Consider the following 25929-nt stretch of genomic DNA (forward strand, 5'->3'; position numbering starts at 1 on the left):
AATAATATCTTATGCTTCTTAATATTTGCAAACTTTTATATTTGCTTTCGAGTTTTGGTAAGTCTTCATTTGTTTTTAAATTTGGGATTCCATATTCATAAATGGTTTAAAATTACTTGTGAGTTTCAAGCTACTCTGCCATGGCGGGTATTATTTGTAAGATTCTTTTGTTAAATTGTTTTGTTAATCACATAAGTCTTTTAAATCAAGTCTTTTATTTTCTACTATGGTTAGTGATTTTTATAATTGTAGTTAAATATTTTGATGGTGAAATGGTAATCAGTTTGTGTTAATCACATGATACCATGGTAGTTTTAGTTATGCGTTAAGGTAATAAGAACAATATTGCAAGACACAATTAGATACTAAATATGAATACTTTTTTTATAAAAAAATTAAAACTTTAGTTCATCATATCACAAGGGATTGGCTTTTTTATTGGACTCACTCTTATTGATACAATTAAAATATTATGGTATTAGTTGATCCATGGGTTTAAAAATTGGGATTCATTCTTGTAATAATAGATTTTGTTTTTTTTTTAAAATAAAAGAAAAGGAGGGTGACATTGAAGTAAGGGTGGATCCCGCTTTAAATAAAAATGCAGAAACCATTCTTGAAATACCAGTGAGTCAGTGACATTGTTATTAATAAGCATAGTCTCACACGATGAAAGTCCAAATTAATCTTAACTGGTAATGACAGTATCTCAAAATTTTTTATGATAGCGGGACATGAAATTAAAAAAAAAAAAAAAGACGGACGCACAAAATGATGAAATTGAAAAACCATTATTCAGAGTGTTCATTTTGCGCTAATATCCACCGTCATCAAACTTTGATAGATATAATGGATAGATAATATATGCAGTTGGCACCAATGTGCGTTTTACCCACTAATTCTCTAAATTCATTATCCAGCTATTTTATAAATAATAAAAAACTTGTCATTCATTATTTTTACGAGAAAACATGGTGTTTCGTTCTTACACGGTCAACTTGAATCAAGGTTCTTCTTCTTCTTTTTTCAATTAAGAAACGAATCACTAAAATTATGGCTAATTTTGGCCATGGTCTCTGAGCATGATATCGCGATGTTCAGTAATAACAGGAATTTTAACCAAATGTGACCGCGGCTCCATGGAGTGAATCCTAATTGAAGAAATTACAAAGATTTTAACTTTAAGTTGACCAAAAATTTTATTTTCCATGCTTTTATTCTTCAACAAAAAAGCATATATTGATGTTGAAAAAATGTTTTAAAATTTATTAATTCCTCCATCTCAATTTATAAATTAATTATAGACAAAAGTATACATACTAATAAAATTTATTAAATACACTATAATTTTATTTTTTTGAAAACAAAATTAAATTTTAAGAAATAATCTTAAAACAAAGAAAATGTAATAAAAAGTAATGAATAATATTAAAAAATACTTAATAAAGATTTATTTTTATCAAATTATTTTATAAACTAAATTAAATACCTGTGGAATGTTTTAGTATATAAAAGATAAAAGTAAAAAATTTTGAAAAACTAAAAATAATTTTCAAACATTTCTAATTTAAAGTAAAATATGTTGTCGCCCCTCTACTTTATCTTAGTTATGTATACTTTTTTCTTATTTTAAAGGTTTATACAAACCTACATACAAATACAGATATCTATTATATTTTTTAAGTTTTTATTTTCATCTAATCAATTAACAGTTAGGTTATATATATTAAATTAAAATATTTTGTATATAAAAATTTTTCAAGTCACCTCTAAAACTATGCTTTTAAACTTATTTATTTATTATTTTAAAAATTTAAATACGTAAATTAGTTAAAATAATATTTTAAATATGTATGTAAAAAAACTTAATGGAATATGAATATTTTTTGGTTAAATGGAATATAAATTTAATATAATAAGAGATAGATTAGTTGACATAATTTATGCATAATTTTATTTTAAACTTATAATTTTAGTAAAATAATTTTAAATTGTTTTTAAAACAGTTGACTCCTCTTATTATAAATTAAGAGGAGTGGAGTAGAAAAGGCGAAAAGTAGAAAACAAGCGGAGGCGCGAATATGTGGGCAGACATGGGAAAGGGACAGGGTGGATTAATAAAAAATAAAATAAAAAAGATTGAGAATGAAGATGAGGGATACGCCTACGTGTCATGTGTGGAAGGGGCAGGTACTTTAGGTGGACAAGAACGCATTGGAAGCATGAGGTATCACGTGGGACTATGCTCCTGAAATCCTCATAGCATAGGGCACCTAAAAATAGAATTAAATATTGTGTGTCAAATATGGTATTAATGAGATTTGATGTGAAGGAGGGGTGGATAACTTCATACGTGGCACTGAAATGAAATGGGGGCATGAGAGAGGAGAGGACAAGATGGCGTATTTTGGGGAAAATGGTTTTGTTGAGGGTACAGACATTGCACACCGAACGAGGCCGTTTTGTTTCCCACCTCTACGCTGCTGCTTTCTTTATCCCACCATTCTTCCTAAACACGACATTGCGAAAGAGCCCTGCGTTTTAACATAAAATATACTTTCACCGTTTAAAAATATATACATTTTTAAAAAATTAAATGTGTAAAATCATAAGATATTTTTTATTTTTTAAAATATCATTATTATTTTTTTAAAAGTACCATATTAAATAAATTATTTTATATTTATTTTAAAATAAAATATTCTATTAAATAGTGATAAATATAAAAATATAAGATTAATTAAACGATAAATAACTATTTTATTAAAAATAATGTTCAATTACAAATATCTTATATTTTTAAATGAAATGAGTGCTACATCAATTACCATAGAAACTTATTGGATGCGTATTTAGAATCAATTCTTGTCCAAAATTAGGGTTCTGAAAAATTTTATCTAAACATTTTTTATTTTCTCAAATCTTTTTTGCTTTTTAGAACTCTATTTGACAGAAGCTATTTTTTTCTCTATTTCAGAATCAATTATTAGCATTTGAATTTTTTTATTTTCCTTTATATTCATAATTAACTTTGAAAAAACATCCAAACATATTCAATTATTAAAATCAATTTTAAAAAATAGTATTCAATCATCATTACGTTTTGTTACTTAATTTTTTATATAATCAAAGTTTTTAACCAATTGAAATCCAAACATTCTCATTTGAATCAAAATTAACATGTTCAGCCCAACTAAGAAAAGTTGTCGAGACCTAAATTAGTGAAAGAGTGGGTGTGGCCTGCTAGTAAACTCGCCTCATATGTGTAAGTGAAATGATACATTTTGAGAGAAGCATTGACGAGATTACTTTCTTTATGTAAACTCTATTCCCTAAGTTAGTTTTTTTAAAAGAAATTGTGGTAAAGAACTTAAAAAACCTCCTTAATCGTCTAATCACAACACAAGATTTTGAAGACTTGCTTTTCTGGCATGCTTAGCACACATCCTAAGGGTCACAATGCTCTAACCCCTCTATCAAAAGTCAGACCAATAATACCCTTAAACAATTTAAAAAAATTAGTTTATTAAAATAATTATGTTTGAAATTAAAATGTTTGGACTAAATTGCCCTTGTAATTAATGTTTACTTTTATGTCTAATTCAATGATGCTATTTGAGAAAAAAATTTGACCACAACATAAATGAATTTTTTCATTCCTTAGTAGTTAATTTTTTACTCAAATTAAGTTAAAGAACTCTCAGCATATAACAAAGTTCTTAGATTAAGTACTTGTAGTCAACAAGTCTTGAAGAGAGATTGTATGTGAAAGCATGTGACTCATGATTGACTGATTAAATGGTTAATAATATTTCATCCTCCACTATCTCGACCAATGTTAATAAATCACTAATCATATTTTTTCTTAAAATTATTCTTTCTAGATTTAGAAGATAGATAAGGAATAGATGTCTTCCAATTGATTAACAAATAATACTTGAATGAGGTGAAAGAGTTCACTAAGTTTGCACTTGTACATACAAATGACTATAATAATATTGTGTACCTTTGTGTAAAATGTGGACTCTTAAAAGCAAGTTAGCATGCTTGAATTGGAATACCTACAAAGTCCCCACATTAAAGATCAAATAACGTGGATTGTGGATATTGTATGTTAAGATTTATGAGAGATATCATCACTCACGGCTAGGCTACAACTCTTAACAAGGTTCATGTTTTGTTAAACTACATTTTGTATATAACAAAATTTAGTTAGTTATCTAACTTTGTTGTGGTTATGATTTAATTATAGTACTATGTTGACGCTTGTTGCAAATAATTTGAGGATGCACACCTTAACAAAATTCATGGAAGAGTAGTGTCAATATGTATTCCAAGTGTGGATCATGCAAAATGCACGTAATGCTTAGCAAGTATGTTTGGTCAAGCTAGAGCTATATTTTTGTCATAGGGTTGTGAGGACTTAGGAATTGTGATGATTTAGGACTTAAGATTTATGAATTGTGATTTATGATTGTTGTTTTATAATTTGTAACGTGCTTAATTGAATTTAGTGCATGATTCTAGCTATTTTTTGTGTAATGGATTAAATTTGTTATTGGATTATTGATTTTGGCTATTCTATACTAATTATATAATTGTATTGTGTTTGGATTGCAGGAGGCTTCCTTGAAAAACAACCCCTAAATAAAAAAATATTGGCGTAGCATATTTGATTGATATTTGTATAACCCTCAAATATGTGAGCTATATTTGACTATTATTGATAATGACGATCAAAGATATCTCCACATTTTTTTACCGTTATCACATTTGACGATTAAATATGCTTGTCTCATTTTTATCAAGCTTGTTTTTGGTGCCTTATATGTGATGATTATGCATAACCGTTAAAAATATGAAGATAATATATGATAGTTATATGAAACCATCAAATAATTATGACCCTAACATATACTAATGGGTAACATCCGTCACATATAAAACCAAATAACCATCAAATACAGGCTAATATGTGATAATGCATGCAAATATATATTTAAAACATGAATATTTAATCTTAAGTAAAACATTGAAAAGCGAGGGTGCTTCTTAATTAGCAACACCAATGAGGATGCTTCAGAGGGAGAGGGCACTGGGGATTGAGGGCCGTGGATAATACATATTTATCAATTTTCTTGTAAATTATTAGTATACAAAATGTGTGCGTGGATAATCTATTTAATTAATGAATTGGCGACTTCTAATCTGTCGTGTACATTTTTATACGACAAGATATTCTCACAATCATTTAAAGTTGCTCCTTCCGGACACCATCCCCATCATTTGGTCAAAAGCAGATCATGCAAGAGCACGACAATATTAAAAAAAAAAAATTTCAATGATCAAAGTCTTGCGATCACACATGTATGTATTCACCAACTTTATATATAAATTAAATTAATAAATTAATAGGCAATATAATCAAGTTATGCAGTTTATAAGTCATGAATGAGCAATTGAATCTCACAATTCCCAAGCCACATGAATCGCACGGTTTCATGTTATAATTAATCAATAAGCGTTTTTTATTTTTCCTCGTATTCTTATTTACTCTTTTTTTTGCCTAAAGAGATTGGAATATTTGTTTAAATTTCATATTTACGGAAATTAACACCTATGTCCACTTTTTGACAACTCAAGCTTTTAATGATTTTATTTACTCCCTCCATCCTAAATTATAAGATACTTTTAGACAAAATCTCATGTATCAATAAATTTCATTAAATACACTTAATAATCTTATATTTTCAAAATAAAAATATAAACTTTTAAAAATACTCATAATTTAATATATTGAGAAGAGAAAAGATAAAAATTAATTATAGAGAAAGAAAGGGTAATATTGAAATTGATGCATTTAATGAAATCTTAATCTATTCAAAACGTTTTATATTTTGAGATGGAAAAACTTCTTCAAAAGTGCTCTATAATTTGAGATGGAGGGAGTATCATACTACTTTTAATTAACACCCATATCATTGCGTTGAGGAAGTGAATAATGAAAGAAAAAGAATGTTAACTCACGTATTTGGCTAGCTCGTAATTGTTTTGTGATAATGGATCAGTTCTCATTAAAAAATCATTTATTATTTGAATTTTGTTAAAATCAATATATCTTCTAATTAATTTTATAAGAAGAATATAGTTTTTTTTAAGTCCTTGAACTTGTTATCCATTATCAATCTAGTTTTGAATTTTGACTCGAAATAAATCATTTCCTGCAATTTCTTAATTTATAACATCGAAATTTCAATAGTTTCTTTGAATCACCATAAAATTCATTTTCTACAATTCATTAATTAGCTCAATAAATTACAAGAATTAAATTATATTAGATCAAAATTCAAGTACTAGATCAGTAATAATTAAGAGAAAGTTTAGAGACTAAACCTTATATCATCCCAAAATTTTATATGAGGTTAATTTTTATTTCCCATATAAATAAAAAATTTTAATTGAATAGTTTGATATTTATATGTCAGAGCTGGCTAATTGTTTCGTTTTGTTTTTCTTTTAATAAAAGAGTTAGTCAATAGTTACTCCTGCTGATTTGCACGAAACCTGAACCGATGTAACAGTACGTGAAACAATTGAGCGGTGAAAATATATAAGATAAAGTTATAAGATTTTTTTATTAAAATAATACCCTTCATTTTTTATTTGTGGTCTGTGGTGATTTAACCATGTAAGTGGGTGAAAAGGTACTATAAGCACAGAGCAAAGGAACGTTCAGAGAAAGTAACGAGAAAGACAGAATATATATATATATAAAATATATATATTTTGTGGGGAGAGAGGGATCATAATAAAAAAGTCAACAATTCGATGCAGGTGTATTCCTGGGCAATATTTATCGGAGGAAATGCCATAAACAATAATAAAAAGATAATCAGAATATCAGCTCATACATATCACAGACTCCATTAACAACCAAGAAGTTTCTATGCGCACAAGTTCTAATTCTAGTCACATGTGGTACCCACAAATTCACAAAATCACCTGCCATAAATATCGAATAATTCTTTCCCCGTAATATTCCCTCAATATTTATAGGATCTCAAACACACCCACTTACACACAAAAGTAAGCATGAGCTCATTATTATTCCTTGCATGAGCTAATCAGCAGTATTGAACAAGCTTAAAACATGACCATATATATATATATATATATATATATTCCCGTTTGCAATCACATGGAGAGAGAAGGAAAATCTTAATACTCCATTCATTTCAAAATATGTTTTTATAAGGGGATTTTTTTAGAGAAAATTGTTAGTAAATCCTTCTTGGAACTGAAATTGTACTGGAAAATCAAAAGACCATAGTGCAAGTTGATGGTCATGAAATCTCATATCTATCTATTGGCACTCTGATCCTTTGGTCATCTAGCTCAATTTTGACTTTAAAGAGGGACTTATTAGCAACTTTTTCTAATTTTTTATTTGAGTTAAATGGCAATATTGTTTAGGATTTTAAATTTGTTTCTCCTTCAATTTTTGACAACGGTGCAATGTCACTTTTATTATTAATAGAATTAATTTTAATCATTAATTGTTCAAAAAATAACAAAAGAATACAAGAAAGACCAAAAAAAGTGCCAAAACATTATAGAAAAAATTAAGAAATTCTTCTAATTTTTTCATCAATTAATAATTAAAGTTAATTTTTATTACTGATAGAGGCAACATTACATCATTTTTGAAAGTTGAAGAAAAATATTATATTTAAAAATGAGATTGGGATCCTAGACATTTGTGGATCTATAATTTGTAAGCTAAATTGCCATTTAACTCTTCTTTCTTGCTTTCTTGCTTTTTTCTGGTTCATTCTGCATGTCAGTTCAGAAATTAGAAGCAGGATTTACTAACATTTTTCAATAATATACCCTTGTCTATCTAGACAATATTTTCAAATAGCATTTATTAAGTTTTTAACTTTCAAGGACAAATTTGATTGATAACATGATCAAATTTTGAAACTAACATCTAAATTGGGATTTTCCTGAGAGAAAGATTGACGGACCCAAAACAAAAAACAAAAAACAAAAAAACAATGGGAGGGGGAAAAGGAGATCACCTTCAAAGTCATTGGATTAGACGGAGCTTTCGTTTTCAGGAGGGGTTGTTTCTAGGATATAGCTAGATACGTATGTGTTAAACATGGTCCACGTACAAGGTTTTGAAAATTAATAATAATCATATTGACCGAAAAAATAATAATAAAAATCATGAGAACAATTTGACTACGCATATATAGGATTTGAAGAGGATATGGATATAATAAGAACTGGTAAGAAAAATAAAGCAAAGAAATGAAAAGCAGACACGTCGAGAAAAGGCCAACAAGCTCTCGATAGTCTTACTTACTAACCCAAAACGTCCTCCCTTCTCGTTCTGCCTTGTTTGACCCAACCGCACGCCATCCCACTGATTCATACTTTGACAGAGAGAGCATGATTTAGACACAGTAATAAAGTTAAAAGCCATTTCCGGTGGAAAAGAAAAAGACTCCACCCGCAAAATTACTTTTTCACCCTCGAGAGTCCACTTCCTGACCAAACCACCTCTTCGAATTTCCTACCAAACTTTCAATATTAACATTATCTTATGTCATTACTATTCTCCGCTTCAATATTCTAGAATACACTATAAGATTCTTGTTTGTTTACCTCTCTCGCATTATAAAATTGTGAGATTCTTTCCAGGCGGAAGGTGTTCACACAATGGAGGGAATGAATTCCTGTGTGTATGGTGGCTGTGTTCTCTGTAGAGAGGTCACGCTAAAGAGAGGCGCCCGGAAAATGGGCCAAAAAGATGAGGTCAAAATTTTGCGCTTTATTTTTATGTTCTTGTGGGGACTGGCCAATGGTTGGATGCCACGTGGTCCAAAGGTGGTGCTTTGGCTGCGTGGTCACTGGCACAGGGCAATTATTACGCTGATTCTGGGATTCCAAAGTTTCAACCCCACAAAATGTATATGGTTTTGGTGATTTGGGCTTTTAGGCCCACATTTGAGGTCCATTTCGGTGCTGCTTTTTGCCTTTTCGCTGCTTGAGCCGATTGCCACGTGGGTTTCCCACTGTCGTTTAGTCGCTTACAGTGTGCGTTTTAGCTTTTTTTCAGAAATCACCTGGCTCATGTTTTTTGTTCTTCGTTCTTGATTCTGCTGCAGCCAGGTTATGCAAATTTCTTCCACGTGCCACCAATTTATACTCTTCCGACTTGCCTCTCAACCTTCACATCTCATGGTTCCACTCGCTTCTTTTTATTATTCTTTAATGTATACTAAAAATCAATCGGACATTAACCAGCCAAAGAAGTTTGTTAGATATTATTAATTAATCATAACTTACACGAGATTAAAAAAGAGTTTGATAGTCCCATTGATTCCTTGTGGTGATTAATATGAATAATATAATTGAATTGGGTAAGTATGAACGACAGACAGTGGTATGTGCTGGAAGCAAAACCCCAAGTCCGAGGTCAAAGCAAACATACGCGGTCAAAGAGAATGTGACCCGCGAGAGACTAGGCTAAGTTATATGCTACTAGCACTTGCTAATCAACGCGGATCATTAAAGCCACGTGTTGGTTTACTATGGATAAATGAAGAGTTTAAAAAATAGCTCTGACTTTTATTAATTGATAAATAAAGAAGAGAGGTAATGAAGGATCAATGTCTTGGAACTTTATCACAAGTCCGCCCAAATGGCTGAAATATGCCGAGTCTTCCAGAGACACTTGACTTTGTATATTAAAAAGACAGTGATGCTGGTGATGTGTGTGTGGTAGGCGAAGACTATGACCTGGAAGTTGGACCCGATCCCTCTCTGTCTATCCCGTGTTGGGTTGACCCGGTCAAAATCAAAACGACATGTGTTGTGGCTCCTTAAATCATGCGTCGTTGCTTGGTCTGGCATTCCCAAAACGACACCTTCTCATGCCGCTCGGTCTCACTCCGAATCTTGTGCTCCTTGTGCTTTCAACTATTTATTTGCCTCCCTGCTGTCTTGCTCGGTCAAATTTTCGTGCCCTGCCTTTTGTCCGACGGCTATAATTCATGCCTGTCTCTTCAACCTTCTTTCCTTTGCAAGTTGCGCTGAATTTAAAAATTACAATTTTGTTTGAGAAGGGAATAGCGAGATATTAAATGTGAGTATATTTTTTTTAGTGAAAATTACATTCTTTCATTAGATCCCATCCTGTTGGTCCAGATAGCTTTATCTTACTAACGGAACGTGGCCTTCATTCACAAAATCTTGTTCTTTCCTCTGTTGGACTTAAATCAATGCTAACTGAATATTTGGTTTGACTTGTAAAGAGGATGACTCTTATTTTTTTTTTCTTCCTGATGTTTTTATATTTTATATTGATGTTGGTATTACTTTTTTTGGGAAAAATTAGTCAATGGTGTTCGCAAGCATGCTAGTGAAGTTGTGAACTTTGATAATTCGATACTCTTGCCCATTTTTTAGTTAAGAAAACAGGCCTGGACCATTTTAACCATCCGAAGCGTACTGCAACATGCTCGTAAAAAAAAACCGGGCCCAAGGTTCATTACAATTAGAAAAGTGGCCCAAGATCAATTCAATATGCCCAAATAAAAGCAAAGCATTTCATAACTGATAAAAATTGCAGTATCTGGACATATTTATTTATTTTAATTTATTATATTATTATTTTTGCTCAGTTTCATTCTTAAAATTTTTATTTTAGATTATGTTCCCCCCTCTTTACATCAGCTAAGTACTTAATGTATGCTGTGAATTACATACCCAATATATTTTATAATATATCCTAGATGTTCAATTTCATAAATCTAGTTTTAATTTGCTTTCCCAGACTATCTCCTTCTTCTTCTTCGTGATGATTATCTTCTTTTTATTATATGCTTCCCTCTGTTTTTTGTTGGGCCACATGATTGGTTAAGGTTTAGTTTAATAAAAGTGTGATCAAAATACTAATATACGTTTTGCTAAAAAAAAAAAAAAACAAATACCAATAGACGTTATAACCGTTTAAGAACAAAATTTTGGGTTCAAGCCTATGTGAATACATAAAATATTTTTGGGAGTGTTGCTCCCAATTAACTTTCTAATTACTAAATTTACGCAAACAACATGAACGTTGCATGTTAAGTTCCACAGGAAATTGAAGAAAGTTTTTTTGATCCAGATATAATTCGAATTCATGGTAAAAAAAAATTGATAATTTTAAGAAAATTGTTGGAGCGAAAAGATCAATATTGACAACCAAAAAGAATCATGAGAACTTTTCATTAATCAATTCAACAAATAAAAATGTACTCTTTAAGAATGATTTACAAAGAGACAGGCTAACTCTTTTAAAAATGGTCATGTTGAGAATAAGCCCCAAACTCTTTGAGGTCACATGGTGAGGAGAGGTAATTTTACTTGCCTAGCTAGTTGATTATAAAGCGTTTCCTGAGATCTTGCGAGTGTAAAATCACATTGAACATCCAAATTACTTAAATTCAAGCATCTCCTAATTTATTTGCGATATTATTTATGTACAGTTTATCTGAGATTTGAAATTAATGTATGATGTACATTGTACAGTAATTTCGTTAGACATAGAAGAATGGTAAGAAAGGGACATTGCCAGTTAGATATGCAGAGAAAACACAAACTGCTTGAAATCCTCGTTGACTACAAAATACACAGAATTTGAAAGGGCTATTGAGAGATATGAGAGCCAGCTAAACCAAGAAGTGAGAGAACCAAGAAACATCCAAGCTAACGTACACCAAGTCGATCATGAAAGGGTAAATTAAACAGACACAGAAACATTAACAATGTGATTGATCAGAATCAAATTCAATATGACAAAGCATCAAAATATGATCCATGACGACGCAGAGAGGCCGAGACATAGAAGCAGAAGTCAATACCCGAACCACCACCCCTTCTCAGCAGTATTAATAAGCCCGCAAAATGGCCTTACATATACCACAGAGCCAAGGGTTCTATAACTATATATATATATATATATATCTATCTGGTGCGCTCTTGACTCCCTCTGTCCCCTCTCTATTCCCTCACACAGTAATCCATTGACACCTTTCCCTAACCTATTTAACATACTAATAACTTAATTAACACAATAGTTCTTACTCAGATTCGATCAATATATTCTAACACGCCTCATTTTCAGTTGGTTTGGTCTGGTCTGCTGCTAGTTTTTAGACCGAATCTCTTCATGACTAAGGTTCTGTTTCATCAGTTACAACAACAGACTCAACTATTGCTTAGGGGTGTCCGTAGTGGCGGGTTCAGTGCAGGACCCGAAAAAAGTGCCATTATGATCACTGCAAAGAGCAGCTTCAATTTGGTGCAGAGTATTGCAGAGATGGTTGTTAATGGCGGTGACGCTGGAGAGGTTGAGTTTCGCAGAAGGGATAGTGCTTGCCAGAACTTGGAGGCCCACTGTAAGGAGACAAGCTTGGTTCAGAGAAGAAGAATGTAGCGGCGGCGGGGGTGCGACGGTGGTGGCTGATGCTTCGGTCGAATTGGCATTGATATTGGTGACGGAAGTTGTTGCGGGAACGATGTGGAAGCCTTGCGGAAGAAGAGCTACGGAGGAAGGGTCCTCACCGGACATGGCGAGCTGAATTGATTCGACGTCGATGGTGGCGTACACCACCAGACTTCCCGACTGGTCGGTGCAACTCTCTTGCACCACTAGCTCTACGCTCTGCGATGAGTTGCTCGCCACCTGTTTCTAACAAGAGGCCACAGTGAGAAGATGATCAGTTTAATCTATTTAATTCGTGGGGATCAGAAATGAGCTTACATTTATGCGCAAAAGAGAGATGCAATTTCCTGGATGTGAGCCGTTAGCAATATGAGCCACTTCATGCAAAGAGTTCCCATTGGAGAGAAAATCCAACTGCTAACGATATATATAGTCAAGCATTTCTTTGAGTTAATAATTTGTTGGCTGATAAAGTGAGAGGAAGGACGTACCTGAGATCTGCGACGTTCGTCCTTGAGGAGGTCAAAGACCTTGGAGTGAGAATAAGGAAGCCAGGTGGTGGAGGCTGCACTGAGTATGACGCCATTAGGTTGGCCTGGGTTAGTTATCTTCCTTGTTGTAATTCTAACAGTGTCTTCAGGAGAGTCTGACAATGCCGTCCATGATTGACCACTCGAGGTGCTCATGTTCAGGCTAAACGTTCTTATCATTCTCTGAGCCAGTTTCATCAAGTTCTTCCTCGCTTCTGGTGAGGGTATCACTGCAAGTAAAGTAACACCCACCAAACATGTCACATACATGAACGTCATTTAAACCATTTAGCAACATTTATAGCAGGAAGCATAAGATTTTGTATGTGAAGATGATGAACCTCCAAGGTCTGAAATATTCCTTGCCATGAGGCTCGCGACCCTCTCACATTGCCTCTGCAAAACTCCCAACCAACGCTGTGCTCCGAACGCCATTGCACTGTACACATAGTTACTGAATATCTGATGCACTGGTTTCTCTTCCACCTCTGCGTGCTCCACCCATGTCACCTATACGTACAGCATTAAAAAAGCATGAAAGTTTACGCTAAGTAATTCATGAATCAAGAGAAGCATCATCAACTTTTTACGTGTGTTCGAAACTGAACTCACTCTTGAGTATCCATTTGGCATGTCTTGAATAATACAGCCGGAGGGTCGCCTGCAATATCTGGGATAAGAGTGGTGAAAATTTTCGTGGAAACTATCAAGGGGGAAATCAACAATGGCCCAGGTTCCCTCCTCAGCGTTTTGCTGGCAATAACGAAGAAAATGAGTCTCACGAGTTGGCACTAAGGGAGAAATCACCTGTAATTCTGCGTACATCTACAACAAAAGCAAGTAAATTTTCAACAGGAATATATACACACATGTACATGGCATTTACCAGAAGAAGTAGAATTTTGGTTTTGGAGGAACTGGATAATTACCAGCTGAAGAGACCCACTTGCATGACCAGAAGCACCCGACGATATGATTTGGACAGTTTTTGCCCTAGAAACAATGGTGGGGAACAATTCCATCCACTTAATCTGAAATTAATTCGAAGATCGAGGGCGAAGAATTAATCAGCAGAAACATGAATTTATAGTGCATGGAGAACCTTGTTCATCTAGAAAGATAGACAAACACAAACAGAAACCTTGTACATATTCTTTTAATTGTGTTTGTTTGTCTCCGACTTAATTTACAACTCAAGTTCCGAAAAACATAAATTCAGTGAATTTAAATCTGTGTGGGAGGAAGAGTTCCAGCAGGAATCACTTACAGCATCAAGGAAGGCGTCAACAAGAGTGACGCTATTCATTATGACCACAGCAGTGTCACGGCTAGCTTCTCTCCTGAGTCCAGGCGAATGGTTCTTGAAATTCAGAGGCCAATGAAACAGCCTCGCATGCTCCTCAAAATTGAGCATTTCCCTCTCATTCTCACTGTTTCTCATCCAAAGAGGCTCGTTTACGTGACACATCTTGAGGAGTTCATCCATGGACGACAGTGCGAGCTCCAATGCCAGAGATTTCTCGTCTTCCATTAACAAGAGACCACCGTCTGGGAATGGTGAAGTATCCGGATGAGGCAGCATAGGGACAGGAATCATCTCCGAGGTACAAGAAGTAACAGGATCAGGAAAGTGCCTTGAGTATGTGTTCATGTCCAAATCCAATGAAGGAGCCAACAGAGAAGGAGCTGGTGACGCCATTGTTTGCATTGGACGGCCTGTGTATCTCGAAGTGAGACAACAAACGCGATCTAGCTGCAAAATATTTGCAATGTCAACCTCATCAGTTCATCCTTTCTCTCGTTTTCCTGGGGTTAGAAGAAATTAAGATTTCTGCGCTTTGTATATTTAATTGGAAATGAAGATACAATCGGAGATCTCATGGAGCACACTCTTCTCTAAGTTATAATTTGAGAGGGGAAGGATTCTAAAGAAGGGGAACAAAAAGATGGCCTGGTCATAAAATAATTTCGTTTTTATCTACTTTTAGTCTCTCTTTCATATAGATAATAATAACGGTGATGTTTGCTATTAATCTAGATTATCCAACTAATGGAAGTTTTATGAAATTTTAAGGACAACAACATGCAATCAAGTCAAATATTTCTTCACACGTTCTGAGAAACTTTTCCTTTTAAAATCCATTAGATTGAGGGGAGTAAAAGAAGGTATGAGGGGTCACACTGAGGAAGGCTTCGAAAATTAAACTTAGATGAAAATATTATTATATATTTCGCTTGATCAGTGAAAAAAAGAGAAACATTTTCTGAAACATTTTCTGTGTTCTTCCATTCTGGCCCATTCAAATTAAAGTACACTATAGTCTCAGATGTTAGTAAAATACACAGGCCCTTTAGAAGGGAGAGAAATTAGAAATGAGCCGACTTGGAATTTCAAGAAATTACTTAAGCAAGCACAAGTGCAATGGATAGGGATAAGGAACCTCTTCTCTAAGGCGAGCATTTTCAAGGCGAAGCTGATGGTCATCCATGCCCAGATCACCACCCATCATGGCTGGACCACCACAATTAGGACACATCACATTGCGCAAAGCTGCTTGCAGACGATAGTTCTCATTCTTCAGGTTCTCATTTTCTGCTCTCAGTATCACATTGTCAGTTCGATCTTGTTGTGCCTATAATCACATTAACAGAAACGTTTCACGTAATCTCATTACAGTTGCTAACTAAGCGGAGATGTGAAGGAAAAAAGAAGACCATTTTACTGTAAAACTAAAATGGTATAATGATATGGGCAATAAATGGTAGGGGAAATGTGACAGGTAGGGTTTAATGCGCACATTAATGGAATACAGACTGTATAGCGAAGAGACGAAGGAGCCACAAGCAAAAAAAGCAGTGACCCAGAAGTAAATGATGAGCCACTTGTTTCTTCTGCTCTTCCCTTTCTTCTCTATCACTGCGTGTATGATCCTTTAGGGCTTACAAAAGTTTTAATGCAAGCAAAAGCAACGCGGTTTCGACCTTGGGAAATGTGCCTTCCCGGTTTAATGAAGCTGCTGGTACAGTATATTAGGGTTTTATAGTTATTATTAATATTTTGTTCCATGAGGAGGATTAAGTTGTGGCCAATACCTTCATCTGAGTTCGACGATTCTGAAACCAGAACTTCACTTGTCGCGGCTTCAAACCCAGCTCCTGGCTTAATTTCATCCTTTGCTTGTCGTCCGGGTGAGGACATTCCTTGAACAAACTGCCAACCACAAATATATGGCAAGAATAATCAGACATTTTTCAACTAAAAGCAAAAGATGAGAGCAAACTTAAATATAGATATTACGCTTCCATTTCTTGGATCTGACGAGCAGTATGCCTGTGATAACGCTTCTTCTTGGCTGGCTGTTCACTGTCTTGCTCGTTCCCAGACTTGTCATGATCAGCTTGCTCGCTACCAGACCCGCTCTCCATGATCTCTTCCTTCCCTCGCATCATTATCCCGTCTTCTTCTTTCTGTGTCGTCTCCAAGAAACAAAATCATATAAAGTTATGACTTCAGCATAAATTAATCGAGAGAGAGAGAGAGGAAATTACCATGGGAGGTTGAAAGGGCTGGAAAGGCATGGTGGGCATGAAGTTGAAGTTTGAGTTTTGGATTGACGAAGAGAAGAGCGTTTCTGAGTTTACCACCACGTTACCTCCCATGCTTGACATCACTTGACAATCCCCATACATTGTTCTCGCTCTTTCTTTGCCGTTTTCACCCTACAACACTTCACCACTTTTAATATATCCTTCACTTCAACCTAGCAAACACGGAAGAGGATAATATTACTTGTCCGTTTCAGCGACTCAACAAAACCCACAAGAAATACTAAACAATTCCCCAGGAAAAGGGATCTAGACGACCGACATAAACAGAAGAATCAGCGCGTAAACATAAAACGAAAGAAAACAAAAGAGAGAGAACGACGAACCCTATACGACAAGAACGAGCATGAGGACGAGCTATCTGACTCCTTGGCCTTAGCAGAGTAGGAGACTGTTTACCCTCTTTCTCTCTTCTTCTTCTCCTTCTTCTCACTCTCTGTCTGTCTCTCAGTTATCTCCTTCCATTCTATGTATCTCACTCTTTTGTAATAAATCGGTTAATTGAATTGAATACTATAGTAGAAATTTACTGGAATAGTAAATGAGTGAGGACAGAAACCGATCAGATACACACCTCTACGTTGGCCGTTTCGTAACACGTGTCCATCTCTTACTGGCCTTCCGTCCGTTTCCCATCACCTCTTCAGCAAAGTCAAACCTTCTCATTTTCAACCTCACCAAGTGACCTCATCCTCCGTGTCCACGCGCCTCTCGGAATCCCGCCCTTTTCCCTGATTCATTAATACCCCCGAAGGAACCGTGCGGCTCACGCGACTTTAGGTTGGAGTGGGGATTTTTTACACTGGTACGCAAGAGTGAGGGGAAAAAAATTTGACTTGGTACCGTTGAAGAGCGAAAAATGACGAAGCGAGTCAAAACGATCAGAGCCGTAGGATCTAAGATTGATGGAGGGTGTGGTTACTGTTCTGTTTGCACAGTGAGATGGGATGACTTTTGGACAAGATTTTAAAATTCATATTTAACAGTTTTTTTAAATTTAAATTAAAAACTTGATTGATATTAAAAGCTGCAGTGGAGGCACGGTAGTGAAAATAAAGTTGCGGTATGTTTGCTTCAGTGGAATAGGGGAGAAAAGGGAAAAGCGTACGGCCGTCACACACCTAATTACAGGGAAATATATTTTCTATTATACCAAAAACTATTAAGAAATATTTTCTGTGTTTTCACGCGTAAAAAATATTTCTTTTTCATTATCACTCTCATTCCATCCCTTATCCCCATTCCAGTATGCCAAACATACAATTTTTGTATCGCCACTTTGAGTAGAGGGATCAACAGGACTTGGACTAAAAAATTCAGATTGAGTAATTTTAATGACATTGTATCCACAGTACTCAAATAAGTCAAAACAGCTCTTGAACCGTTGATCCGGCATCTGAGTGGCATGCCAAACATTCCGTTAATGTAAAGCGTTGGTAAAATTGAGGCCTTAGGGCGTGTCGAGCTCAAGTGGGGACCGCCTATCCAAAATACTGTTTGGAATTAAAGAGGGTGTGGACAGCGATTTATAGAGTTATTGCTTGTGGGGATTTTATTTTCTTTTAATTTGCAGATTAAAGAGTTGGGGAAATTTCGTCACTCGTGGATTACGAGTACTATTTCTTTCTTGTTTGGTCAAATGAGGCGGCCCAGTGTTGCTTTCAAGGATTTGTTAGTACTAATTCTGTGATAATTAGAGTTTGGGTTTGTTCGTTTACGGTCATGCACCTTTCGCACTAACATGCTTTTCTTTTATCCGAAGAATTCGTGTTTAAAAATTTATTTATCAATATTTTTAATTTTATTTATAAATTACTTTCAACGTATTTTATTAAAGCAAAAGAAAAATCATATTTATAAATGTAATAAATTTTTAACTTTACTCTTATTCAATATACATATTTTAATAATAAAATATTTTTTTAATTAACATTTAATAGAGGATAAAACCAAAAACTTGTAATAAAATTCAATGATACAACTTATAAATAAGACAACAAAGTTAATAAGTTATGTTCTTTTTATCTTATAAATAGAATTAAAACAGTCATTGTGTTGACCCCAATTCATAAGAAGTAATTGACTTTTGCAAAACTCAATTACCAGAATTCATAAGAACCAAGGTATACATGCGGATTTAAAGAATGCTTATAAAGTTAAACTTACATATAATCTAATAATAAGATTATTTTTATATTAATAATAAGATTTGATTCTATAACCTTATAAGTGATGAGTCAAAACTCAATTTTTTGTTGCTGAATTTCGAGTTATATTGCGTGGCATTATTTTAAGAAAAAGGAGCATAATTTGAGAGTGTGAAAGCGTGATCACATAAATTAATGAGATATAGAAGATGGTAATAAGAAATGGGAGAGACAGCATAATCATCGGAGTAATGCATTGAAGGTGATCCAGGAAGGATGATTGACTCTTTTAAGAAAGGACCCACACAATTGCGTAGCAAATCAATGAATTCAATTGTTGAGCTGTGTTCACTTTATATGATTGGCAGTGTCCATCACCCCAAAAATGTTACTGCCACAATTTTTATGTGTTATAATAATAATCCTGCACATAAAGTCAGTATATCTTTAAATGGATATTCTCTCCTTTTTAATATTATAAAATATTTTTAATTAAATTACACTTCTTAAAATAATTAATTATTTTTAAATTATACATTTTTTATATTTACCTTTATTCAAAAAACTTTATTAATTGGGTCGTCCCATACTGCGGGGAAAATTAATATTTGAATACTTATTAAAAGAGATGCTTGCATTTAATGTTCTATTATAGTATCTCAAATAAGATTGTATCTAATAGGAAGATATTTGTAAACAATAAGAAAAAAGAAAGCCTTATTAATTACACCTTTTTATTAAGGATATATTTTTTAAAAAAAATTTAATTAACTATACTTTAAAATACTAGAAATATTTTATATTTTTTAACATGATACTTTGAAAAAAAATGTTTACAATGCTCTTCAATGTTTGGGCAGTAAAAGAAAAATTATTCAATATGAGATCCCTCTTCTTCTTCTTTTCAATACAAGCAAGCATTTTTAATATACAAATTAATTCAAGATTCAATTTGTGTCTCAAAACTTATGCTCCCTCCGTTTAAAATAAAGCATTTTTAACTGAATTTTACATATAATAAAGTGGTTACCTATTTTTAAATTAACTTTATCTTTTTATATTTACTCCTATTAAACGTCTTATAATAAATATAAAGTCACTATTGATATGGGCATTTTTGAAAAAAGACAACGATTATATCTTAAAAAACTAAAAATGTCTTACATTTTTTAATATTCAACTCCTCAAAAAATGTCTTATAATTTTGAATGGAAGGAATATCATATTTAGTGACTAGATTGATAAAACTTAAATTTAAGAGACTACAATTAATAATTGAGACAAATCTGAAACTAAAATATTTGTTATCCTTTATAAATAACTAAAAATCACATTGATCCAAACAAAACCCAGGCCTAATCTAAACGCAAAAGTTGGGATATTGTTGATATTGATAATAAAAAAAAATCCTTGGTCTCTAAAAATAAAAGAAGGCCAAGTTTTGTACGTGTAGCACCCCATTCTCACGAATTGAAAGCCCATCTCTCAATATTGACACAAAATCCCTACATATACATAGAACGAGTTGTGGTATTTATCATGCGATTGAGCATCGAGAATTTATCACCTCTAGATCATTAGATTTACAAATTTTCAACAAGTATACAAAACTCATTCAGATCTATTATAGATTATCCAGATTTACATATTTTTACTTTTATTTTTTTAAAAATCATTTTAATGAATACATAATCTAAAATAAAGACAATATTTTAATTGTCAGTTTTTTAAGAAATAATTTTTTATTTAAAAAAAACTTACTGAAAAAACTATAAATATAAAATATAAAAATTAGATATGAATGGTTCAGAGGTGATGAGCTCTCAGTACTCATGTATATGATGAACACTGAAACTAGCTCCACATATACACATTTTCTCCATTTCATATTGCAAGATATTTTTATAGGAGGTGATTTTGTTCCCAAAATATAAAGAACTTTAATAAAAACAAAGTTTAATTAATTATTTTTGTTTTAATATTGTTCTTCCATTCTTATGATATTTTTACTCTCTTTTTCTATTTAATGGTTCCCAAATAATGTGATATTAAATGAACGATAGTTTTAAAAATTTATATTTGTGTGTTTTTTAAAAAGGAGTAAGATAAGAATGTGCATTTAATGAAACTTACTAGTATGCATAATTTGTCAAAAAGTATATTGTGGTTATGGAAGTTCATACACATAGGTACATTTATATGTGTAGACACGCACATATATGTACACATTCATATATACATACATTTGTGTGTTCACGTGTGCAAACTGTGACTCAAAACATTTCTGAATGGGAAAGAAAGTCAACTATTCAGTGTGCCGGCACAGAATCACAAGGCATGGAAAAGAATCAAATTGTGAATCCTAAGGCTAAGTCCCAGAAGAAAATCGAGCAGTCAATCCTACTACAAAATCCATAACTACAAAAAAAAAATCATTTTTTTATATTGACATGAAATCATTTAACTAAAAAAGAAAGTAAAAATCAATAAATCCAAAAATAGCATAGTCATCTCAAAATATCGCAATATTAAATACAAAAATGATACCTTTTGTCTCATTTTTGATATACATTTTTTTGTTCATTTTAAATATTAATATTATTTATATAATTCATGGCTATACACGTGGATTCGATTTGAACTGAGAAAGACTTCCAATTTCGTTGATCTTTTCAACGTAAAATTTTCAAACACGCCCCCACATTCACACTCATAAGTCATAACGTACTTTTTCAAACTAATTCAATATCTCTTACAATGTTTCTCGCAATTAATAACATACTTCATGCATGGTTAAAGCTGTCACATCTAGGGTATAATAATGACCCTAACTAGCCTAAAAAAATTAGTAAAGTACAACTAATCTAAACTTCTAATATTCTGAAAAAGTTGTCACAATGTAGAGTCTTGTGGAATTAATCCTTGTAAATATTAATTTCAGATTCATTTGTATAATAAAATAGCAATTTAATTAAACTCTGCTCTACAAACTATATATAATTACTATATGAACAGTTATATTTGAAGAAATTGAGGAAGTCTCTGGACGCTTTCATAGCGAATGCTAAAATTATACTAAAGCATAAAGGCTTTGTCAAAATTCTGGTGACACTCAAAGTAGCCGTCAAAGTTTCATTTATATTGACTTGATAAAGCAAATCACAACAACAAAATAAAATAAAGGCATGAAACATTTAAAGTGATACTGAATCATTTATATCCTATCTCATAAGCTACTTGAGAGAATCATGAGAAATCAATTTCAATGGGGCACAGTGCTGGAAAAGGTAAATTAAAAGCCCGAGACTTTAATTGCATCAAATGCGTCATCGTTGTAATTTAAGGATTTTTTTTTTATATTGCCCAAACAAAAAAAAAATAGTTAAGGCATTTTATGATAATATAGTTAGCAGAGCATATTAATATTGTTGAGATCTGTGTTGTTGCATGAGAAATAACTATGGTCTCTGCAACCCCACGTGAATAGCTGCAGATCCAAAGATGCAACACTCTCCGACTAAACTGAAAAACCTTGTATATATTTAATATAAGTTCATCAATGATTCTTCTGTCCAAAGAAAAATATAAGTTTTCATTGATACAATAGATAGAAAATATATATATATATATATATATATATATGTTTTGGTCATGTACGTTTTGAGCACGAAGCAGCTGAACAATAAATAGAGCAGCAATTAGAAAGAGAGAAGACAACTATGTGTGTGTGTTTGAGCATATATATTTATATAATAAATAACCATGCATTTACCTCTCTATATATAATATATATTTTATAATTTCATTTCAAAATTATAAAAATATTTTGTTAAGTATTATGTTAAAAAATATAAAACATTTTGTCTTTAGAGGCACAATTAATAAGTTTTTTTTAAATATCCTTAATTGGAGTATAACTAAGATGAAAAGAATATATAACTTTGGACATTATTAACTAATTTATTGAAGAAGTAAGTTAATTAAAAATGCATCATAAGTTTAACAGGGAGTACACTCCCTCGAGTGCTATAAGAAACAAATGGGAGTATTAATTTGTTTTTAAATATACGAAACATTAGACTATTATCTAGTGCAATTATTGTATTATTCCCATCATACCCCTGTTAACTATGTAGAACGATTTATCATTAATTAATAAGACACATGTCAAACATTTAACATGAGCATTTTTTAACATAATTTTAAATTTGGGATATATTTAAGAAGGTTGTTAGCTATTTTTAACAATATTTTTAATATTGATGATTTAGTTATTTATTTTTATAAAAGAGATCGGTAATTAAAAACAGCGATAATAATGGTAGTCAATGAAGCATCTTGACTCTGGAATTTCATCACATCATCTGCTAGACTGCTACTATAAAGTAGTAAAAGCGTGCACGTAATGTAAGAATATTTAATTTGGTGGTCGCTCTTGCACGTGTGAGGTTGATTTTGTGTTTTATCATTTATCTGAATTTACGGGGTAAAACAATAAGTTATGTAAGAGCTTATCATCCATAACCATTGTATACATAAATTACACCCGGAAAAAACGGGATGGGCCGATTTGACCGACCCATTTAAACTTTAAACTAGGTAGAACCAAGGAAGAATTTCAATAAACACCCTTTCATCACATTTATTTAAATTAAAAAATCTTAATTTTTTGAAATTTCATTATAATGTAGGGTATTGATTTAATATTAAATTTTTGAGATAAATGATAAAATTATCTTTCATTTAAATTAATGTTAAAACTATTCTATTTTACTTATTAATATTTACAGAATGTTATTAGTTATCTTATTTTATTTGTTTATTTTCTTATAATAAAATCAAGTAAAAATCTGACAATAAACAAATAAAGTTGAGCAATAAACAACAGTCAATATAGGAATTAACAAGATGTCTCAAGATGATTTAAATATTTAAAATAAAAATAAATTAAATAGGGTAATTAATAACGATTCATAAGTAAATTAATAAATAAATTAGGACAATAAACAAGTAAAGTAAGAAAGTTCTTATATTAAATTAAATGAAAGATAATTTTGTTATTTTTTTAAAAAAATTTAATATCAAATCAATATTTCTAGAATGCAATATAATTTCATAAATTTAAAGACTTTGAATTTAAATAAGTGTGATCAAAAATTTTTTATTGAAATTCTTCATAAAAATAAAGGAGAATTGGACTTACAAGGTCTGGCGATAATAAACCTAAAAAATAAAAGGACCGGCTTGTTTAGACAATGTTATTTTTTAAAAAGAGATTTCATTTGAAAAATACAGATTAGAAATATATAATAAATAAACAAGACTCTAACAAATAGTAAACACTAGCGGTCTACTCAAACAACAACCTCTCTTCAACTCATAAACTCATTGCCGTTTACTTAGGAGGCCTTAGCTCCATAGCTCTCCCAAATTCGAAGACTCGCAGATTTAGCGTCACGTCTTCTTGGTTTTTGTATAGACTTGCAACTTGCAACTCTTGTCTTTTTGTTTTTTTTCCTGAATTTTATCTATAATATATTTTTTAATTATAAATATATGTATTAAATATTTAATTTTTTAAAAAAATGGTAGGACCGCAGGCCTGTAAACCCACCCGTGCAGCCCTAACGGTTAAAGCATGTTTAAAGTTGGGCTTTGAAAACCCCAATCTTGAAACACTTTTGGGCTAATTTCCGACACCAACTTGTTTATATTGTTCTACAATACCATTGTACTGGCAATAATGTCGGATTCGGAGCACATTTTTTTCTCAATAAAATAAATCTTTACCGAGAAGAATGTTTTTTTAATTAGCCATGTGTTATTTTAATGGAAGAATAAATAGATTACATTATTTGTCCCAACCTTTTTAATTGTGCTAGAAAAAGACATGGAATAAGATAATATTTAATTTTATTACACTAATTATTTAACAAAGATAAATTATTATTTTTTATTATTTACTAAATGAATTTAATCGTAAGATTTTTTTTTTTGGGGTGAACACTTGGTAAGAAATGTCACGGAGTTAAAAATAATAATGAATCTGTAAATTTAGTTGGAAAAATAAAATGAAACACAAGTAAAGAAAATATTTAAATTAACTATTGAAAATTAAAATGCAAAAGATGAATATTGAAAATTTCAAAAATTAGTACTAAAAAAATGAAAAATGAGTGTGAAAAGATTGACTCAAAAATTTTTTAAATTCGGGTTAAGAACCATAGTTTTTTAAAATTTTAAAATTTCAAGATGTTTAATTATGAATAACATTTCTAGAGGTGGCTCAAAACTTATTCTTCCTACTCTGATATTGACCACGAAATCGATCCACATTAGGGTTCAAACTAGAAAAGTGTTGTGAGGTGGAGGATGAATTCATGATAAAAAAAATTTGGGTTACAATTCAATCGAATTTTTATGCATAGGAATTTTCAACACAGAATTGCGACAAAGAGTCCATTGTACAATCACAAAAAATTTAGACGATGTTCATTATCTACTTAAATAAGAAATAAAAATATGATTATAACGCTGATATAAAAATGTGATTTTAAAAAAATCGATAAAAATAAAAATATGAATATTTGATAATGATGCCATTAAAGTATTAGATCATGCACACAACACGGTCGCGATTGAAGCAACGTGTCTGAACCAGGTTTTCTCATAAAGCGAAGCAGAGAAGATATTAACGAAGGGTATCCACGGAATTCACTTTAGACTCGTTTTCCTGCTTTCCTTGATTTTTTTTAGCCACAAAAATTGTTATTTTATTAATTAATATAACAAAAACGACACACTCACTGGCCAGTGCTTCATATGTTTAAGTTTATAAGTGACTCTTAAGTCTTAACTGATTTATACTGCATAGATAATGGCTTTCAAAATCATACAATTTTTTTTTAATTTCAAAATAAAGGGAATATCTTGAATAAAATTTAAATTTTGAAGAAAGATATCGTCATCTAACCTATAACTGATAATTTGTGCAATTTATAATGTGGATAGGTCACATACCGTATCAGCCGGGAGTAAGCGTAGATTACACCTTTTTGGCCAAAAAAAAAAAAAATCTAAGTTACATTTTCAATTTTATATATGTTGAAGATGATGATTCGACATTTTTTAAAATATACCATTAGTA

General features: G+C 32.0%; 1 protein-coding gene across 4 annotated transcripts; it reads right to left on the bottom strand.

Annotated features, from left to right (window-relative positions):
- Positions 1-11648: 11648 nt before the first annotated feature.
- On the bottom strand, positions 11649-17098 carry LOC129322979 (homeobox-leucine zipper protein HDG5). 4 transcript variants are annotated; one of them, XM_054969466.1, is made up of 12 exons: positions 16962-17098; positions 16579-16790; positions 16328-16497; positions 16123-16240; positions 15471-15662; positions 14297-14782; positions 13959-14060; positions 13642-13854; positions 13371-13539; positions 12991-13259; positions 12818-12913; positions 11649-12739 (listed from the first exon to the last, which is right to left on the bottom strand). In XM_054969466.1, the coding sequence occupies exons 2-12, from the start codon at positions 16717-16719 to the stop codon at positions 12266-12268; spliced, it is 2430 nt and encodes an 809-aa protein (XP_054825441.1). In that variant the 5' UTR covers positions 16720-16790; positions 16962-17098; the 3' UTR covers positions 11649-12265. The 4 variants fall into 4 exon arrangements, with proteins under 4 accessions (XP_054825441.1, XP_054825440.1, XP_054825439.1 ...); XM_054969465.1 differs by having other exon boundaries at positions 12818-12916; XM_054969464.1 differs by having other exon boundaries at positions 16328-16506.
- Positions 17099-25929: the final 8831 nt, after the last annotated feature.

Source organism: Prosopis cineraria, unplaced genomic scaffold (genome assembly GCF_029017545.1).
Source record: "Prosopis cineraria cultivar Desert tree isolate PC_DT_omini unplaced genomic scaffold, ASM2901754v1 PC10, whole genome shotgun sequence".
In the NCBI taxonomy this organism is placed as follows: Eukaryota; Viridiplantae; Streptophyta; class Magnoliopsida; order Fabales; family Fabaceae; genus Prosopis; species Prosopis cineraria.